Raw genomic sequence first — 13,698 nt, 5'->3', positions numbered from 1 at the left:
ATCTAGATATTTATATAAATCTAAATCCAATTAAAGGCATGCATCACCCGTTTTACGGATCTGTAATGATAGATAGATAGATAGATAGATAGATATAGATAGATCGATCGATCAGCAGTGTGGAGTAGTGATTAGGGCTCTGAACTCTTCACCGGAGGGTCGTGGGTTCAATCCCAGGTGGGGGACACAGCTGCTGTACCCTTGAGCAAGGTATGTTACCTAGATTGCTCCAGTAAAAACCCAACTGTATAAATGGGTAATTGTATGTAAAAATAATGTGATATCTGTATAATGTGAAATAATGTATAATGTGATATCTTGTAACAATTGTAAGTCGCCCTGGATAAGGGCGTCTGCTCAGAAATAAATAATAATAGATCGATAGAGAAACGCGTGTCTTACAGATACAAATGTCAGTTTTTTTCACCATCCAAATGCAAAGCATGATCGTCTACAACACGTGTTTGCTTAAAGAAAAAAAAAAAAAAGTTTTGTAATATATTCATTGATAATGGGAGCATCTAGTGGCTGTTTATAGGTAATACACAAAGCCTACGCAAACAGACCTTTCTCCTTCACTAAAAAGGCCGCTCTAAACTTCATCGGGAATGCCTGGTACTTTACCAAGATGGCCGCCTGAAGCATCCCTAGTTGTTTTCCTGCAGATCTCGCCACCGTCACGTGTGCTCCGCTCTCCCCGGGGAGCACTTCCGGTGGCGTTTCCTGTGTTTGTAAACTGAAATCGAAGTCGGCTAAGACCGAGAGAAAACAAACGCTTCGTTAAAACAAAACCAGGTAAATCGTTATTATCTAATACAGCGATATCGACTAGCAAGGGGGTAAATATAGACGATGCTCTGGTAAATAAATACATCAATAACACGAAGCTATAGGGATAGTTAAGAGCTCCTAGACCCCGCTGTGTTAACCCGCCGTGGGGTCAGAGTGAGAATAATGCATTTTAATAATAATAATATACTCTGAAACTTCAACTTTCTTCGTGCACTATTACAAGTCGCTTGCATGGGCTTTAAATTGCTCAGGAGCATCGATGCAGACGGGTTATTTGTGCATATTTTGTTTTTGGGGTCGCTTCAGCCGTGCTCAGGAACAAAGTGGTCGTAGCCTCCTGGGTGCTGCTTCAAGTGAAGCGCTAAAGTGCACGGTTAAGGGTTAAACCTTTTTGTAAATACACCTTAAACCGTCTGTAAAACTAAACAAAGAAACCTCTTCTGTGGGAAAGCAGTACTAGCAGTAGTTTGTGTGTTTTATAATTTAAGTAAGGTTGCCTCTTGCACAATGATTTGGGCAGTGGTTAGTGAAATGTCAGTTTATTTTTTTGTTATCTTCTAGTGTTTGTATTGTTGCAATTGTAAGTGAGTTAGCCAGACTGAACTACATAGCGTCCCAAAAAAACAAACTTAATTTCAGGGTTTTTTGTAAATGGATTGCATCATTTATCAGCGCTGTATAGAACCCGGTATTATTATTATTATTATTATTATTTATTTCTTAGCAATCGCTCTTATCCAGGGCGACTTACAGTGGTAAACAAATACATTTAAACAAAAAAAGTGCTCTAAACTGCCCCAGTATATTCAGTATACAGTAAACTAGATGTTGTAAAACAGCCTTTGTTTAAATTTTTACCTAGACTTAAACCTGTATCCCAGCCATATTTGTGTGTGTGTGTGTGTGTGTGTGTGTATAATTATTGAATTATTTCGAGGTGAGCTAGTTGGGTATTGTAGGGTAATGTGTAGCTAATCAAACCAGGGCTGAATTTCATTACTTTTATAATTGGGTTTTGTGAATCCTGACCTAAAATTCTTTCTTTCCCTGTTCTGCGTGTTTGGTTTTGATTAAAATCTCTCTCTTCTGCTAAACAGTTGTTGCTCCCAGACATAGTGTAAATAGACATTCTGCTGTCATCAAAACATTCCCTTGCTTTATAAAATTAGAATTAGAAAATAAGTTAATAAACACCTACAGCACTGAATCCAGGTGATGTATTCTACAAAACATCCTGGACTTCGATAATAAACCACTTCCTGTACATTTGAACTGTACTAACATTTTATTTTTCTTCAACTTTCTATACACAGCAGTTAAACTATCTTTTTGTAACCTTATAAAACACCTAGAAAGAGCTTCCAAGCTTTCAAACATAAACGACAACACCAGTCTACCTGGCTATTTCTGCCTTGCGATCTGAAGAGGGCAGCAGTCCAAACGTTGTAGCTACTTATTAAAATAGTGAGTTTTCGGTATATCAAGTACTTCTCCATTATTTATACAGTATATAGATATATTTGTCTGTAAATTACAGAATAGGTGCAGAAAGACTGGCCAGAATTTTCACTGACGGGCCAGCTGAGAGAATTTGAATACTGATCTTAAGATTTAAATCAGTTTTTAATTCGGGTTGGGGCAGCAGCTCAAAGAGAACGTTTCAAAATGAATTTGTGTGAATCCGGTGTGTTTTTTTTTCCCTTGTTCTTATGGCAGTTGTGGTCGCTGGGTTCCTGCCAGATGACCGGGGTGGATGAAGTGTTAATCCAAGCTGAGCAGCCTGATCGAGGGGCCCCAGTGGCACAGCGCACACCCTAACGCACACCGGCCAGCTCCGATGGCGCATTTACCAGGCAGCGCGGTGAGGGATCACATGAAATGGGTTACTTTCACTTTTTCATTTTTATTTCGTTATATTCAGAGTTTGCATGCTGACGCTGTTCACCTCTGTAGCTGCGGTACAGAAGGCCCTTGAATCATAAATGACGTTCTTGAATTACAAAGTTGGCGTTTTGGCACGTTTTGACCGCTGTGCTGCAGAATTGAATAAAGCTTCATTGTGTTTCCTTTCTTGTGTAAAAGTGTAATAATTCGAATAATGCATGAATGGGGGAAAAAAGCATAGTTTTACATGTGTTAAAATGTAAATTAAGCACGCATGTTCAAAATATCAGTAAACATTCATGCCTGCACATGCGTGTCTTTGAAGGCTTGCATGAAGTCAGTCTTACTTTTTTGTGGCTTCCTGCTTTTAAATACAGCAGCATATATTACATTACCCTGTGTAACAATATGCGTCTTTTCATTTGTATTTGAAGCAGCGCTGGGGTCAGTTCCTGCTTTTCAGTTCCATTTTTAAAATGTCCTTCGAAGGAATTGATATTTTAGAGATAATTGTTGCGATTGTTCGACTGCTTTCATCTGAAGCCAGTTTAATTGGCTGACAAACAGAGACTTCGATTGAAGCAGTGTGTGTTGCCACAGTGAGGATTTGAACAGGATCCTGCCGATGGCCACGTTGATCAATGCTGTGTTGGAATTGATTAAAAAGAGGAATTGAAAAGCAGGAACTGATCAGCAGCCCTGATTTGAAGCCTGATGTCTAAGCTTTAACACACCTGAGCCCAGCTGAGTGTTCCTGAAATGTGTTAACCACGCTTCTCCCCCACGCTTCTCTCTCTCTCCCATATGTGCATTCCAGGCGGGGTTGCTGGGGTGCGAGGCCGTCCTCTCCAGCATGGCTCTCATGCAGGCCAGCACCATGGTGGGACAGAAGAAGATGATGTCTCAGATGTCCCAAATGTCCCAGATGTCCCACAGCAGCGGGGGAGGAGGGGCGTCTCACAGGGACAGCGGGGACAGAGGACACAGCCACTCTCACAGTCACAATCACATGGTCATGCCTGCAACACTCAGCTGCCCCCCACTGGTGAGAGTCTGCGAGGGCGTGCAGTGTCAGATTTGTGTACAAACGCGTTAGGAAGGCTGCAATGGAATTAGGTGCATGTAATATTAACAATAGCAACATTAATAATATCTCTATAGCGCCTTTCACGTTCCAAAGCGCTTTCAAATGGTCAGGGTTAAAAGGAGATTTTAAAAATGCTAGCAAAGACCGAAAGAGGTCTATTCCTAAAGGGCAGAGTCGGTTCCAAATCAAAGCTGGTGCAGATAGGTCCTGCGAGTTCCTGAACAGGATTTATCAGGAGAGTTTTTAAAATCTTGCGGCAGGTGATCCGGAAGGAAGGAGATTTCCACGCTGCCCGAATTCTGGAAGACAAAATCCCGCAGGAGTCGGACGAGCAGCAGCTGAAAAAGAAAAACAGGAAGTCCGGGACGCCCTGCAAAGTAAGGCTAATTGATATTTGATCTGTATACTTCATCGTAATCTGTTTGCACTGCTGCGGACGAACCCCCATTCAGAGTTTGCATTATTTCATGAATTCCAGTTTTGTTTCATTGCAATGTGAAAGCATGATCGGTTCAGACACAAATGTGCAAGAGAACCAGCCGGTCAGACTGAGTTCTCTTCCAAGTGAGGTATTTTGCACTGACCTGTGGTTTTAAACATGAACTCCTTTTTTTCCAGTTTTCAATCTAAAGTATAATTTCATTTGGAAACCAAATCGTATATGAGATTACCCCTTATGTATATATTTTTTGGGGGAATAGATAAACATGTAGTAGCAAGCTAAACTGGACAAAAGCCCTTGTTTTTGTCCTCTAGGTGGTGGCGGTGGATGAGAATGGGGACTGTCCGTTGAAAGTTCAGAAAAACTTCATCTGTGATCATTGCTATGGAGCCTTCCGCAGCAGTTATCACCTGAAGAGACACATTCTAACACACACAGGTAGCGGCTTGTTCTCTTTCCTATACTACTAGAGCGCTCTGCAGTGTTGAGAGTGGAGTTCTCTTTCCTATACTGCTAGAGCGCTCTGCAGTGTTGAGAGTGGAGTTCTCTTTCCTATACTGCTAGAGTGCTCTGCAGTGTTGAGAGTGGAGTTCTCTTTCCTATACTGCTAGAGCGCTCTGCAGTGTTGAGAGTGGAGTTCTCTTTCCTATACTGCTAGAGCGCTCTGCAGTGCTGAGAGTGGAGTTCTCTTTCCTATACTGCTAGAGCGCTCTGCAGTGTTGAGTGGAGTTCTCTTTCCTATACTGCTAGAGCGCTCTGCAGTGTTGAGAGTGGAGTTCTCTTTCCTATACTGCTAGAGCGCTCTGCAGTGTTGAGAGTGGAGTTCTCTTTCCTATACTGCTAGAGCGCTCTGCAGTGTTGAGAGTGGAGTTCTCTTTCCTATACTGCTAGAGCGCTCTGCAGTGTTGAGAGTGGAGTTCTCTTTCCTATACTACTAGAGCGCTCTGCAGTGTTGAGAGTGGAGTTCTCTTTCCTAGACCTGTGTACAGCTGTGCAATATTTTAAGATTCACTTTCCCAAAGAAGCCCTTATTGATTGTCCCAGGCCAGGTTGCCTTTACTTTGTTTAAATGTATTTTGCGACCCTGAATTATACTTTTTAAAGCAAGATTTATTTGTTATTCTTTTTTTTAATGTCCTGAGAGTGTAACCCGGTAATAATTCTATATATATATTTTTTATCCCTGCCGTGCAGGAGAGAAACCGTTTGCGTGCGACGTCTGCGATATGCGGTTCATCCAGCGCTATCACCTGGATCGACACAAACGTGTTCACAGCGGAGAGAAACCGTACCAGTGCGACCGGTGCCAGCAGGTGAGTCACGAGGCGGTCCGCAGGACAGGATTTTAAACACGGTGCCACCCTCACGGATATGGGCGCTGCATACCGGAGCTCGGCACGCATGCCCATTGCAGAGCAGGCGGAGAGGGGTGAAATGATATCTATGCTGCTCACTCTTTGTTTAAGCGTGTTTGCATGTCAATACCAGGGAGGCAGAGAGACAGAGGCACACACAGACAGAGAGGCATCCTGTAAAAACAATCACCCTGTAGGGATGCCCAGCTCACCCTCCCCCAGCTGGCTCTCCTGCTACAGTAAGGGCCACGGAACAAGATGTATTAACGGACGCGGTCTTTATAATTTCAGAACTTCTCCCGGACGGACAGGCTGTTGAGGCATCGGCGGCTGTGCCAGGGCAGCGTGGTGAAGACGGAAGCCCACGCTTGCTGTGACAGCAGAGCCTACTCTCAGGACCAGACCTCCCCCAGCTCGGGGTGGAGCCCCATGACGCAGGCAGCCTCCGGCAGGCTCGCGGTCTGAGCAGGGAGGCACGGGTGGGATCGCAGCGTTCCCTTGCCTTGGAGCGCTGGGAGTCACCCGGTCAAAGCTGCATTGTGGCTTGACTCTAGTAAAAGTGACATGGACATTATTTTATTTTTTTTAACCCCTCCAAGCTAGTTAATGCTATTTAAAAAAAACAAAAAAATGTTTTTATCGTGGTACCGTTCTCCAATGTGTTAAATGTTTTATTTTGTATTGAAGGGGAGGGAGGGGTCTAGAATAGTGATGGGGTTGTTTTTATTTTATTATTTTACATTTTTTAAACAAAGGGTATTCAGAAAATTCAGGTGGCTGCACGGTAGTGCATTGCTCCATTGTGTCAAGCTCCTGGGTTTCATTTTTTTTTTATATAAATAGAAACTTTTGTTAAACTTCACACTTTCTTTTCTAATAGAACAATGTAGTTTGTGGTCCTGAGTGTTTTTATAAGTAGTTTATATATATATATATATATAATTGTACATTTGTTGTCTCACAAGCCCAAGTTCAAAAGCTCGAAAAAGGTGTTTCTTGTAAAATGTTGAAGCAAAAAGAGGCAATAAATCTGCCCCTTCATGGGCTTGTGTCTGAACAGCAGAAACCACTTTTGGAGAATGTAAACCAAATGGGTTGTCAACAAGGCCTTCCTCCTTTCTGTGGAAGTAGACCTCTTGAGAATGTAGTTACACCAAGAAATTATATTTTTAATTACAAAACTAACCATGCTTTCTGAAGCGAGCGTTTAAACACACACACACACACACACACATATATATATATATAGCTACGTGCACAACTTTCCCAAAATGATTTCAGCCGTTCTGCCTTTTTTGGTTTTGAAATATGAATATGAACTTCTTTGATTAGTTTTGATAAAATTAATCAAAACTAACTTGAAAGCTTTTTGCCCTTTTTAAAAAAAAAAAAAAGTCACGTTCTTTATTTTAAAGTTGCTATTTCCTCAAGTCTATGAACTTTTCTACAGGCTAGTTATCATTTGTACAAAACTGGAAACTTTAACAACACTGGAGATAAAAAAAAAAGCTATTCCTGGTGGATGTGAGTTTTCTTTTGTACCTGAAAATGACACAGTATTGAGATCACAGGTTATTGTCCTGTTGCTGGTTCTTCTGCGTTTGTTTTTTTTTAATTTCTTTTACTGTGTGTATCTCTAAGTGCAGAACACCTGGTTGCTCTCACATAATCAGCATTGTCCTTTTTTCTTTAGGGTTCAGAGTACCTCAAAAACAGCAAACTGTTATAGCATCTCTCTTTTGAAGTAGCCTACATAGGGAAACTTCAGTTTGTGCCTGCCTGTCTAGTTTAGCAATCACAGATATTTTATTACATGTACTTTTTTAGCTATTTAAGTCTTGCATGTCAAGCCGTGAACCTTACGATTTAGTTTGCAGGACCCAGTGTTCATTTCTTATGTGTAGTTTTTAAAAAAGAAAAAAAACATTGTATTAAAAAAAGGATCCTCACCCTCTTTATATTTGTTTAGTTTGTACGTAGTGCAGGGCTGCCAGTAAGCTAAATAAAAGATTTTATGATTTTTCTGCTGTACAGATTCATTTAACAAAGAAAGTGTCTGTCTGTTGTTTTTGGGTAGGGGTTTAAAGCAATTTTCAATGTGTCAGATCTGATTGGTGTGTGTGTGTGTGCTCCTGTATGCTACAGGTAGCTGTCATGCATGGTCCAGTGGTTAAAGAAAGGGGCTTATAACCAGGAGGTCCCCGGTTCAAATCCCACCTCAGCCACTGACTCATTGTGTGACCCTGAGCAAGTCACTTCACCTCCTTGTGCTCCGTCTTTCGAGTGAGACGTAGTTGTAAGTGACTCTGCAGCTGATGCATAGTTCACATACTCTAGTCTCTGTAAGTCGCCTTGGATAAAGGCGTCTGCTAAATAAACAAATAATAATAATAATAATAATGAAATGAATGCGCACACACTAGGCTTTCGTTAAAAAGTGAAATAGTTTGAGACTCGCCCTGTTTAGTACAGAGTAAAAAAAAACCACATACAAAGAACGACGCTTTTTAGAACACCCCATTATTGTTTATAAAATGTATTTTTGCACGGCCAGCTCAAATCTGACAATAGTAAACTGGTATTTTAAAAAAGCACGCTCTTTTCAAGGGGCATAATTATTATTTATTTTATATATTTTTTTCTTTAAAAATAGGTTTGTGATTAAAGGCTGTGGGAAAAGGAGCCGCCGACAAAGCCAGTAACATCAAACAAACAAAACGAAGACGCAAATTCTAATGCTATTTAATTAACAGAATTGTTTTGTTTTTTATTTGGAACACGTGTGCCAGTTTTTTTTTTTTTTAATACACGCTAAAGAACTTCAGTATGTTGTTTATCATTATGGGATGCGGTAAACAGATCATATTAAAGGTGGCGCTGGTTTTGAATATGAATTGATACACGTGGGAAAAATAAGTTCAATGTATCCTATGTTGTCACTTCCACTACAGGTGAAAAACATTTATTGCGAATATTTTATTTATTTGGCCATCGTTTGTAAGCTCGTAAGAATAAAATAATGTTCGGTTGACTGTTCTAAGTCTCTCTTTTTTATTTTAAAATACCGTAGAAGTAAATATTCTGGTTTGGAATGGGGTTAAACCAACACAGAAGGGAATCAATGCCAGAACCAGCACAGATAATTCAAAAACAGCAAACGGCTCTATATAATCAAGAGAATCCGGATCCAACTGGATAGTCATCAATCACTGAAAATACTTCATAAAGAAGAAACGTGATTGAAAAAACTGAAAACCAACTAATTCAACATTTAACTACGAGGTTTCGGCCTCCGCCTTCAGCAGCAACATCAGTCTACCTCGCTATTTCTATCACGCTAAAATAAAATAGCGGGTTTTCTGTCGATTTAATATTTTGTCTTCTTCACTAACAGTCGTATAAAAAAATTAAAAATAAATTGAGCAGAATTTAGCCCCGTGGTTGTGGCGCGGTGACGCAGTACGCTCTTACGCAGCGTAGTAATTTGCGGCGAGGACGTGGTTCACGCCTGGCAATCCGCGTAGGCCTGTTTCTGTTAAACTTGTCTTCGTGTCTTCGTAAGTACACCATTTAAAAATCTTATTTTCTTACCACCTAAATAAACCTGTTAGCACGATTCGTTTAAAAATGTAAAAAATAAATAAATATAAAAGCCTACTGCAGAATTTTAAATCCTGCATTTAATACAAAATGGTCGTTTTGCCGTCGTCGATGCTGTTAAATCGAGGTTAGGACTGAATTAAAAAAGCAAAACGCTTTATTTATGTTGCGTGGAATCAAATCTACTGCAGTGTAACATTTATTATTTATATATTTAACAATGTAGTATGTTGAATTTGTTTGTTTTTTTACATTCGGGCATGTCTTTATTAACCTAAAATTAAATGTTTATCTTTTATAAAACCGTAACTTCCTCAAAACACTTTTTTTTTTTTTTAATGAAACAAGATCATTTAACGGGAAGCCGGTAACCGAACAATTATGTGAAATGTTGGTTTTGGGAAGCGAACACAATCCTGTTGAGCAGTTGAAGTTTGACGTACTGTTTTTACAGATTCCAGTTTGAGGAAGATGTCTGCACCCCAAGAAGGAGCCTTCGGGGTGGAAGGACGCGACCCGCTCGGGTGTCATTCTGAGAAGGGTAAGTCGAACCGGAGCTGGCTTTTAATACGATTCAGGATGGGGAAATCTTACCGGGATCATACCAACAAACACCCCTGTAAATGTAGTGGTTGGGAAAACGCGAACAGGTTTGTATTTTTTTTTTACTAGACTAGAGATATCCCCCAAGATAACCCAATGCAGAAATGGGATGTCGCATTGCAAATATATACGGTATATATATTTCAGTTGTTGGTGCTTTCCAATCTACACGCGTTTGAAGTTGGCACCATTAGCCAGTTAACTACCAAGTAAACGTAGTGTGTAGTGTTAGCAAGTCTCAATCAGATGAGACAGCTTTCCAACCCTGGTCCTGGGGACCCCCTGTGTCTTGCTGATTCATTCCAGCTGAGCACTCAATTTACTTAACCCTAAATTGAACTAATAATTAGCTTAATTAGACCTTTTTAATTGGTCTTAAACAGTTGTAGATTTCAAGTTGGCACATTTTAGAAGTAATTTGAAACCTGCAACTTTTTTTTTTTTTTGAGTAGAGAACAATTAAAGGTCTTAAGCCAATTATCAGTTCAATTAAGGGGCTCGGTAAGTAATTGAGAGCTCTGAATGAAAACCAGCAGCCACAGGGGGTCCCCAGGGCTGGGGTTGGGAAGCGCTGCTCTAACCAGTCTCCCCTGCTGGTTTGCAAGATGAAAGTTTGAACCGGATGTCGTATCTATTCTCCCCAGAGGGAACTGACATGTGGGACCCTGATAAACTTCTGCAGTGTCCTTACGATAAGAACCACCAGGTCCGCGGGCTGCGGTTCCCCTATCATCTCATCAAGTGCAGCAAGGTATGGAGGATCTGCTCTCTTCGCAGACCGCACAGTGGCATATTAATTCTGGCAGTCTGACTTCAGCCTGCCCGACCCTTAAACATGACCTAGCTGTTGAGTTGGACTCCACTGGCAGGTAACTCTTACTAAGTGCTGTTAAGTTTTATATTCGTCACACTTTATCAGCCTTTTGTAAAAGGATATTCTCAGCCAGTGATAAGCGCAATATTTCTGTGCAAACGGAAGAGACTTGTGCTATAAACCTTTATAGTTAAAGGCAGATCTCTACTTGATTTACAGATTTTTATACTGGTAAATAGTTTAAGGAAAAACATCTAGCAAATCCGTTTTACTTTTAAATGCACAAATGATTCCTTAATCCTGCCTTTTTAAAGAATGGATTTACTTTATATATAAATAATTCTCTCAACCGAACACTATTCTCCCCCTCTTGTTTCAGAACCACCCAAAGCTGGCCCAGGAACTCAAGACTTGCCCTTTCAATGCCCGTCACCTGCTCCCCAGAAACGAGCTGAGTCACCACATCGCCAACTGCGTGGACCGGCGCATCATCAGCGACGACAGCTGTGAGATGTGGAGTCACTTACTAAAGCCATGTATTAAATGGACAGCCCAGTGGTGTAACTTTGGTTTCAAAAGTGGTGGGGCATGTAGTAATAAATAAATTAGTTTTTCAGTCAGATTGGCGCATTTTGAATGGGGGTGCTTCACAGCCACTCTACCACAACTGGATGCCGATGTTCAAATAGAAAATGTTTTTATAGCGTTGAGATCGTAGACCTCAGAAATGGTGTCACGATTGAAAAATGTCACAATGGAAAAACAACTCGTAGAACCAGTTTTTTTTTTTTTTTTACAACCGGGTTCAGCTTTCTCCTGTGCTTGAGATTACCCATAATGCACTGTGCTCCACCGCTGCCTCCATTGATTGGCATTTCTGCTGGGTCCCAGTGAAGACTTCCATACTGACTAGCGATTTATACAAAAACTGAAGTTTTAGTACTGCTGCAATGTGAAGGGTACATTTCCCCGTCAATCGGGTTACATTAATCCTGCTGTACAGGTGTTCCAAATGCTCGGACAGCAAGTCAAACGCTACTGTCTGTCTCTCTGATTTGGGCCAGGCGCCAATAGTTTTGCTTTGACATGAAGTCACGATTCACGCACTTTAGTGTCGCTGACGGGTTTTCTTTTCCAGTGGTCGGGAACGCTCATGCTAAGAAGTGGCAAGTGCCCTTAAGCACATGGAAAAACCCAAACTGTGAAGAGGACTGGGATGAAGGTAGGGGGGGTCATGCGGAGTTCGGTTTTCTGGAAGCCCCCTGTTTCACATCTGTTGGGGGTGGGGGGGAGCATTTTGGACCACTTATTTAAGAAAACATTTGTTCAATGCAATTGCTTTGCTGTCTTTTTTAAGAATCGTTTTTTCTTCCCTCTGCAGAAGTGGATAACTCCTCCTGCAAGCCGTTTGTTTGGGGTATTGATACAGTTTCAATCCTAGAAAGCAAGTACGTGTCTCCCGATGTTACACTGGGGGTGGGTGGGGTTAAACTAGATGCTGTGCACTGTAGAGACTGCAATGCAAGGGTGGTGATCCGTTAATACATCCCCTCAAAGGGACTGTGATAAGCAGAGCTAACTTTAACAGGAGGTGAGTTTTAGTTTTTATTCACTTTGTCTGCAGGGCCAGGTACTTCTGAGTAGTGGGAGAACAAACACAGAGACTTAAATAGTCCAGACTCAAAATTGAATACAACAGTAAAATTCTGAACATTTACTGTATAGCTGAAAGTGTGTGTAATATCAAGTGTATGTCTAATTTATCTGCAAACGCTAGTCTGCCGTACTGCATTTAATTGTGTTGCTTTGGTGTGTCGGAACGTTTCGCTGCTGTACAGAATTGCTTATATAGGAGCTCCCATTTCCATGCCTGTCGGACTTCTGTAGTCCTTTTTCATTTTGAGTTTGGAAATCTGTTTGGTAAGCTGGCTGATTTTTATGATTTAAGCAGAGTTTTAATAACCCAAAGTGTCTTTCACAGGCCTGAGGCTAACGCAAGCAGCAGCTTGCCAGCAGGACTGCGGGTGCCTCGAACCCTACCCTGGAAGAACTGTAAGTGTCTGTTTAACACCATACACGGTTCAGTCTTCTCTGGGTATTCCTGAGGGAGCGTTGCATTGGCTCTGGCTCTCCTGCAGAGGAGGGAGGCTAAACCACTGGTGTTACTGACCCCTACTGGCCCAGTGAGCTCATAGCAGCCTTCAGTTACCAGTAGCTTGCTGACATCTGCTGTAGAGCTCCTGTGTGTGAAGAGATTGATTATGGTGCTCATTGACATGTCGATTTGTCCTGAGCTGTTGTGGGGGATTTGCTGCTTCGAGAGCACGTAATTGGATATTCTACATTTGGGGAGAAAAAGGGGGTCAAATAACCGGGCACTCGGACAAGAATTCATATTGCCTCTTTTCAATGCAGTGCAGCTCATAGAAAATGTACTATTCTAAACATTCTATATGCTTTCTTTTTGTATTTTCTTTTATAGGAGAGTTTTCTCTGGAAACAGCTGTTGGCCGTTCCCATCTAGTGTGTTTTATTGTGTTTTTTTATTATTAGAAATTGTCTTGGATTTATGGTAGGTTAAGTAGCTGAACTAAACAACTCTACTCTGAGAATTATCATTTTAAATAAATCACTGGTTTGAACATATTGGTGTGTGTGTGGTGTGCCTTTCTTTATTATATGACAGGCTTCCAAATCCACATTCGTGTCTCTTCGCTTCATCAAACAGTACCCGCAGACCTTACCCCCTTTTTTTGTGAGCAGAGGACACCCTGGCCGACCTAAGCCCTCCCCACCCGGGCGACGCTCTGCCAATTGGGCGCCGCCCCCTGGGAGCTCCCGTCCACGGTCAGCAGTGGAATAGACTGGACTCGAACCGGCGACCTCCAGGCTATAGGGTGCATCCTGCACTCCACGCGGAGCGCCTTTACTGGATACGCCACTCGGGGAGCCCCCTAAGAGTAGTCATTTAAAAAAAAATATCTGCATATTCCAGATTTGAAGTATACACCTGAACCAAAAACCTTTTACATAAAGGGAGGGACCAGTGATCATGTTGGTGCTCTGAAGAGGGAATGCATTAACAGCACTGTGTGGTATTGTAACATAGTCAGTAGTTTAT

The 13,698-nt window shown here is 41.5% G+C and overlaps 2 protein-coding genes across 5 annotated transcripts; both read left to right on the top strand.

The window, feature by feature from the left end:
• Positions 1-667: 667 nt before the first annotated feature.
• LOC117966896 (zinc finger protein 740-like) lies at positions 668-6,705 on the top strand. Of its 2 annotated transcripts, none has more exons than XM_034913769.2 (7): positions 668-795; positions 2,509-2,653; positions 3,494-3,721; positions 4,024-4,140; positions 4,520-4,643; positions 5,400-5,518; positions 5,852-6,705. In XM_034913769.2, exons 2-7 carry the CDS (start codon positions 2,630-2,632, stop codon positions 6,023-6,025), a joined length of 786 nt encoding a protein of 261 aa, XP_034769660.2. In that variant the 5' UTR covers positions 668-795; positions 2,509-2,629; the 3' UTR covers positions 6,026-6,705. The 2 variants fall into 2 exon arrangements, with proteins under 2 accessions (XP_034769660.2, XP_034769659.2); XM_034913768.2 differs by having other exon boundaries at positions 669-795; positions 2,509-2,674.
• Positions 6,706-8,812: 2,107 nt separating this feature from the next.
• On the top strand, positions 8,813-13,223 carry LOC117962543 (gametocyte-specific factor 1-like). Of its 3 annotated transcripts, none has more exons than XM_034913771.2 (8): positions 8,813-9,109; positions 9,615-9,701; positions 10,408-10,514; positions 10,957-11,083; positions 11,716-11,799; positions 11,959-12,025; positions 12,559-12,629; positions 13,060-13,223. In XM_034913771.2, coding segments are annotated over exons 2-8 (528 nt in total). In that variant the 5' UTR covers positions 8,813-9,109; positions 9,615-9,631; the 3' UTR covers positions 13,062-13,223. The 3 variants fall into 3 exon arrangements, with proteins under 3 accessions (XP_034769662.2, XP_034769661.2, XP_058869171.1); XM_034913770.2 differs by having other exon boundaries at positions 8,813-9,117; XM_059013188.1 differs by lacking the exon at positions 8,813-9,109 and adding an exon at positions 9,159-9,287.
• The last annotated feature ends 475 nt before the right edge of the window (positions 13,224-13,698 follow it).

Source organism: Acipenser ruthenus, chromosome 45 (genome assembly GCF_902713425.1).
Source record: "Acipenser ruthenus chromosome 45, fAciRut3.2 maternal haplotype, whole genome shotgun sequence".
Lineage (NCBI taxonomy): Eukaryota > Metazoa > Chordata > Actinopteri > Acipenseriformes > Acipenseridae > Acipenser > Acipenser ruthenus.
Note: the sequence above shows the minus strand (reverse complement) of the source record. Positions and strands in the feature narration are given on the sequence as shown.

Coding starts and splice junctions, on each gene's coding strand:
- LOC117962543 (XM_059013188.1), top strand. CDS start 9,251: ATGGTCGTTTTGCCGTCGTCGATGCTGTTAAATCGAG. Junction 9,288..9,614: donor GTCGATGCTGTTAAATCGAG/GTTAGGACTGAA, acceptor CTGTTTTTACAG/ATTCCAGTTTGAGGAAGATG. Junction 9,702..10,407: donor CGGGTGTCATTCTGAGAAGG/GTAAGTCGAACC, acceptor TATTCTCCCCAG/AGGGAACTGACATGTGGGAC.
- LOC117966896 (XM_034913768.2), top strand. CDS start 2,630: ATGGCGCATTTACCAGGCAGCGCGGTGAGGGATCACATGAAATGG. Junction 3,722..4,023: donor CACTCAGCTGCCCCCCACTG/GTGAGAGTCTGC, acceptor ATCTTGCGGCAG/GTGATCCGGAAGGAAGGAGA. Junction 4,644..5,399: donor ACACATTCTAACACACACAG/GTAGCGGCTTGT, acceptor CCTGCCGTGCAG/GAGAGAAACCGTTTGCGTGC.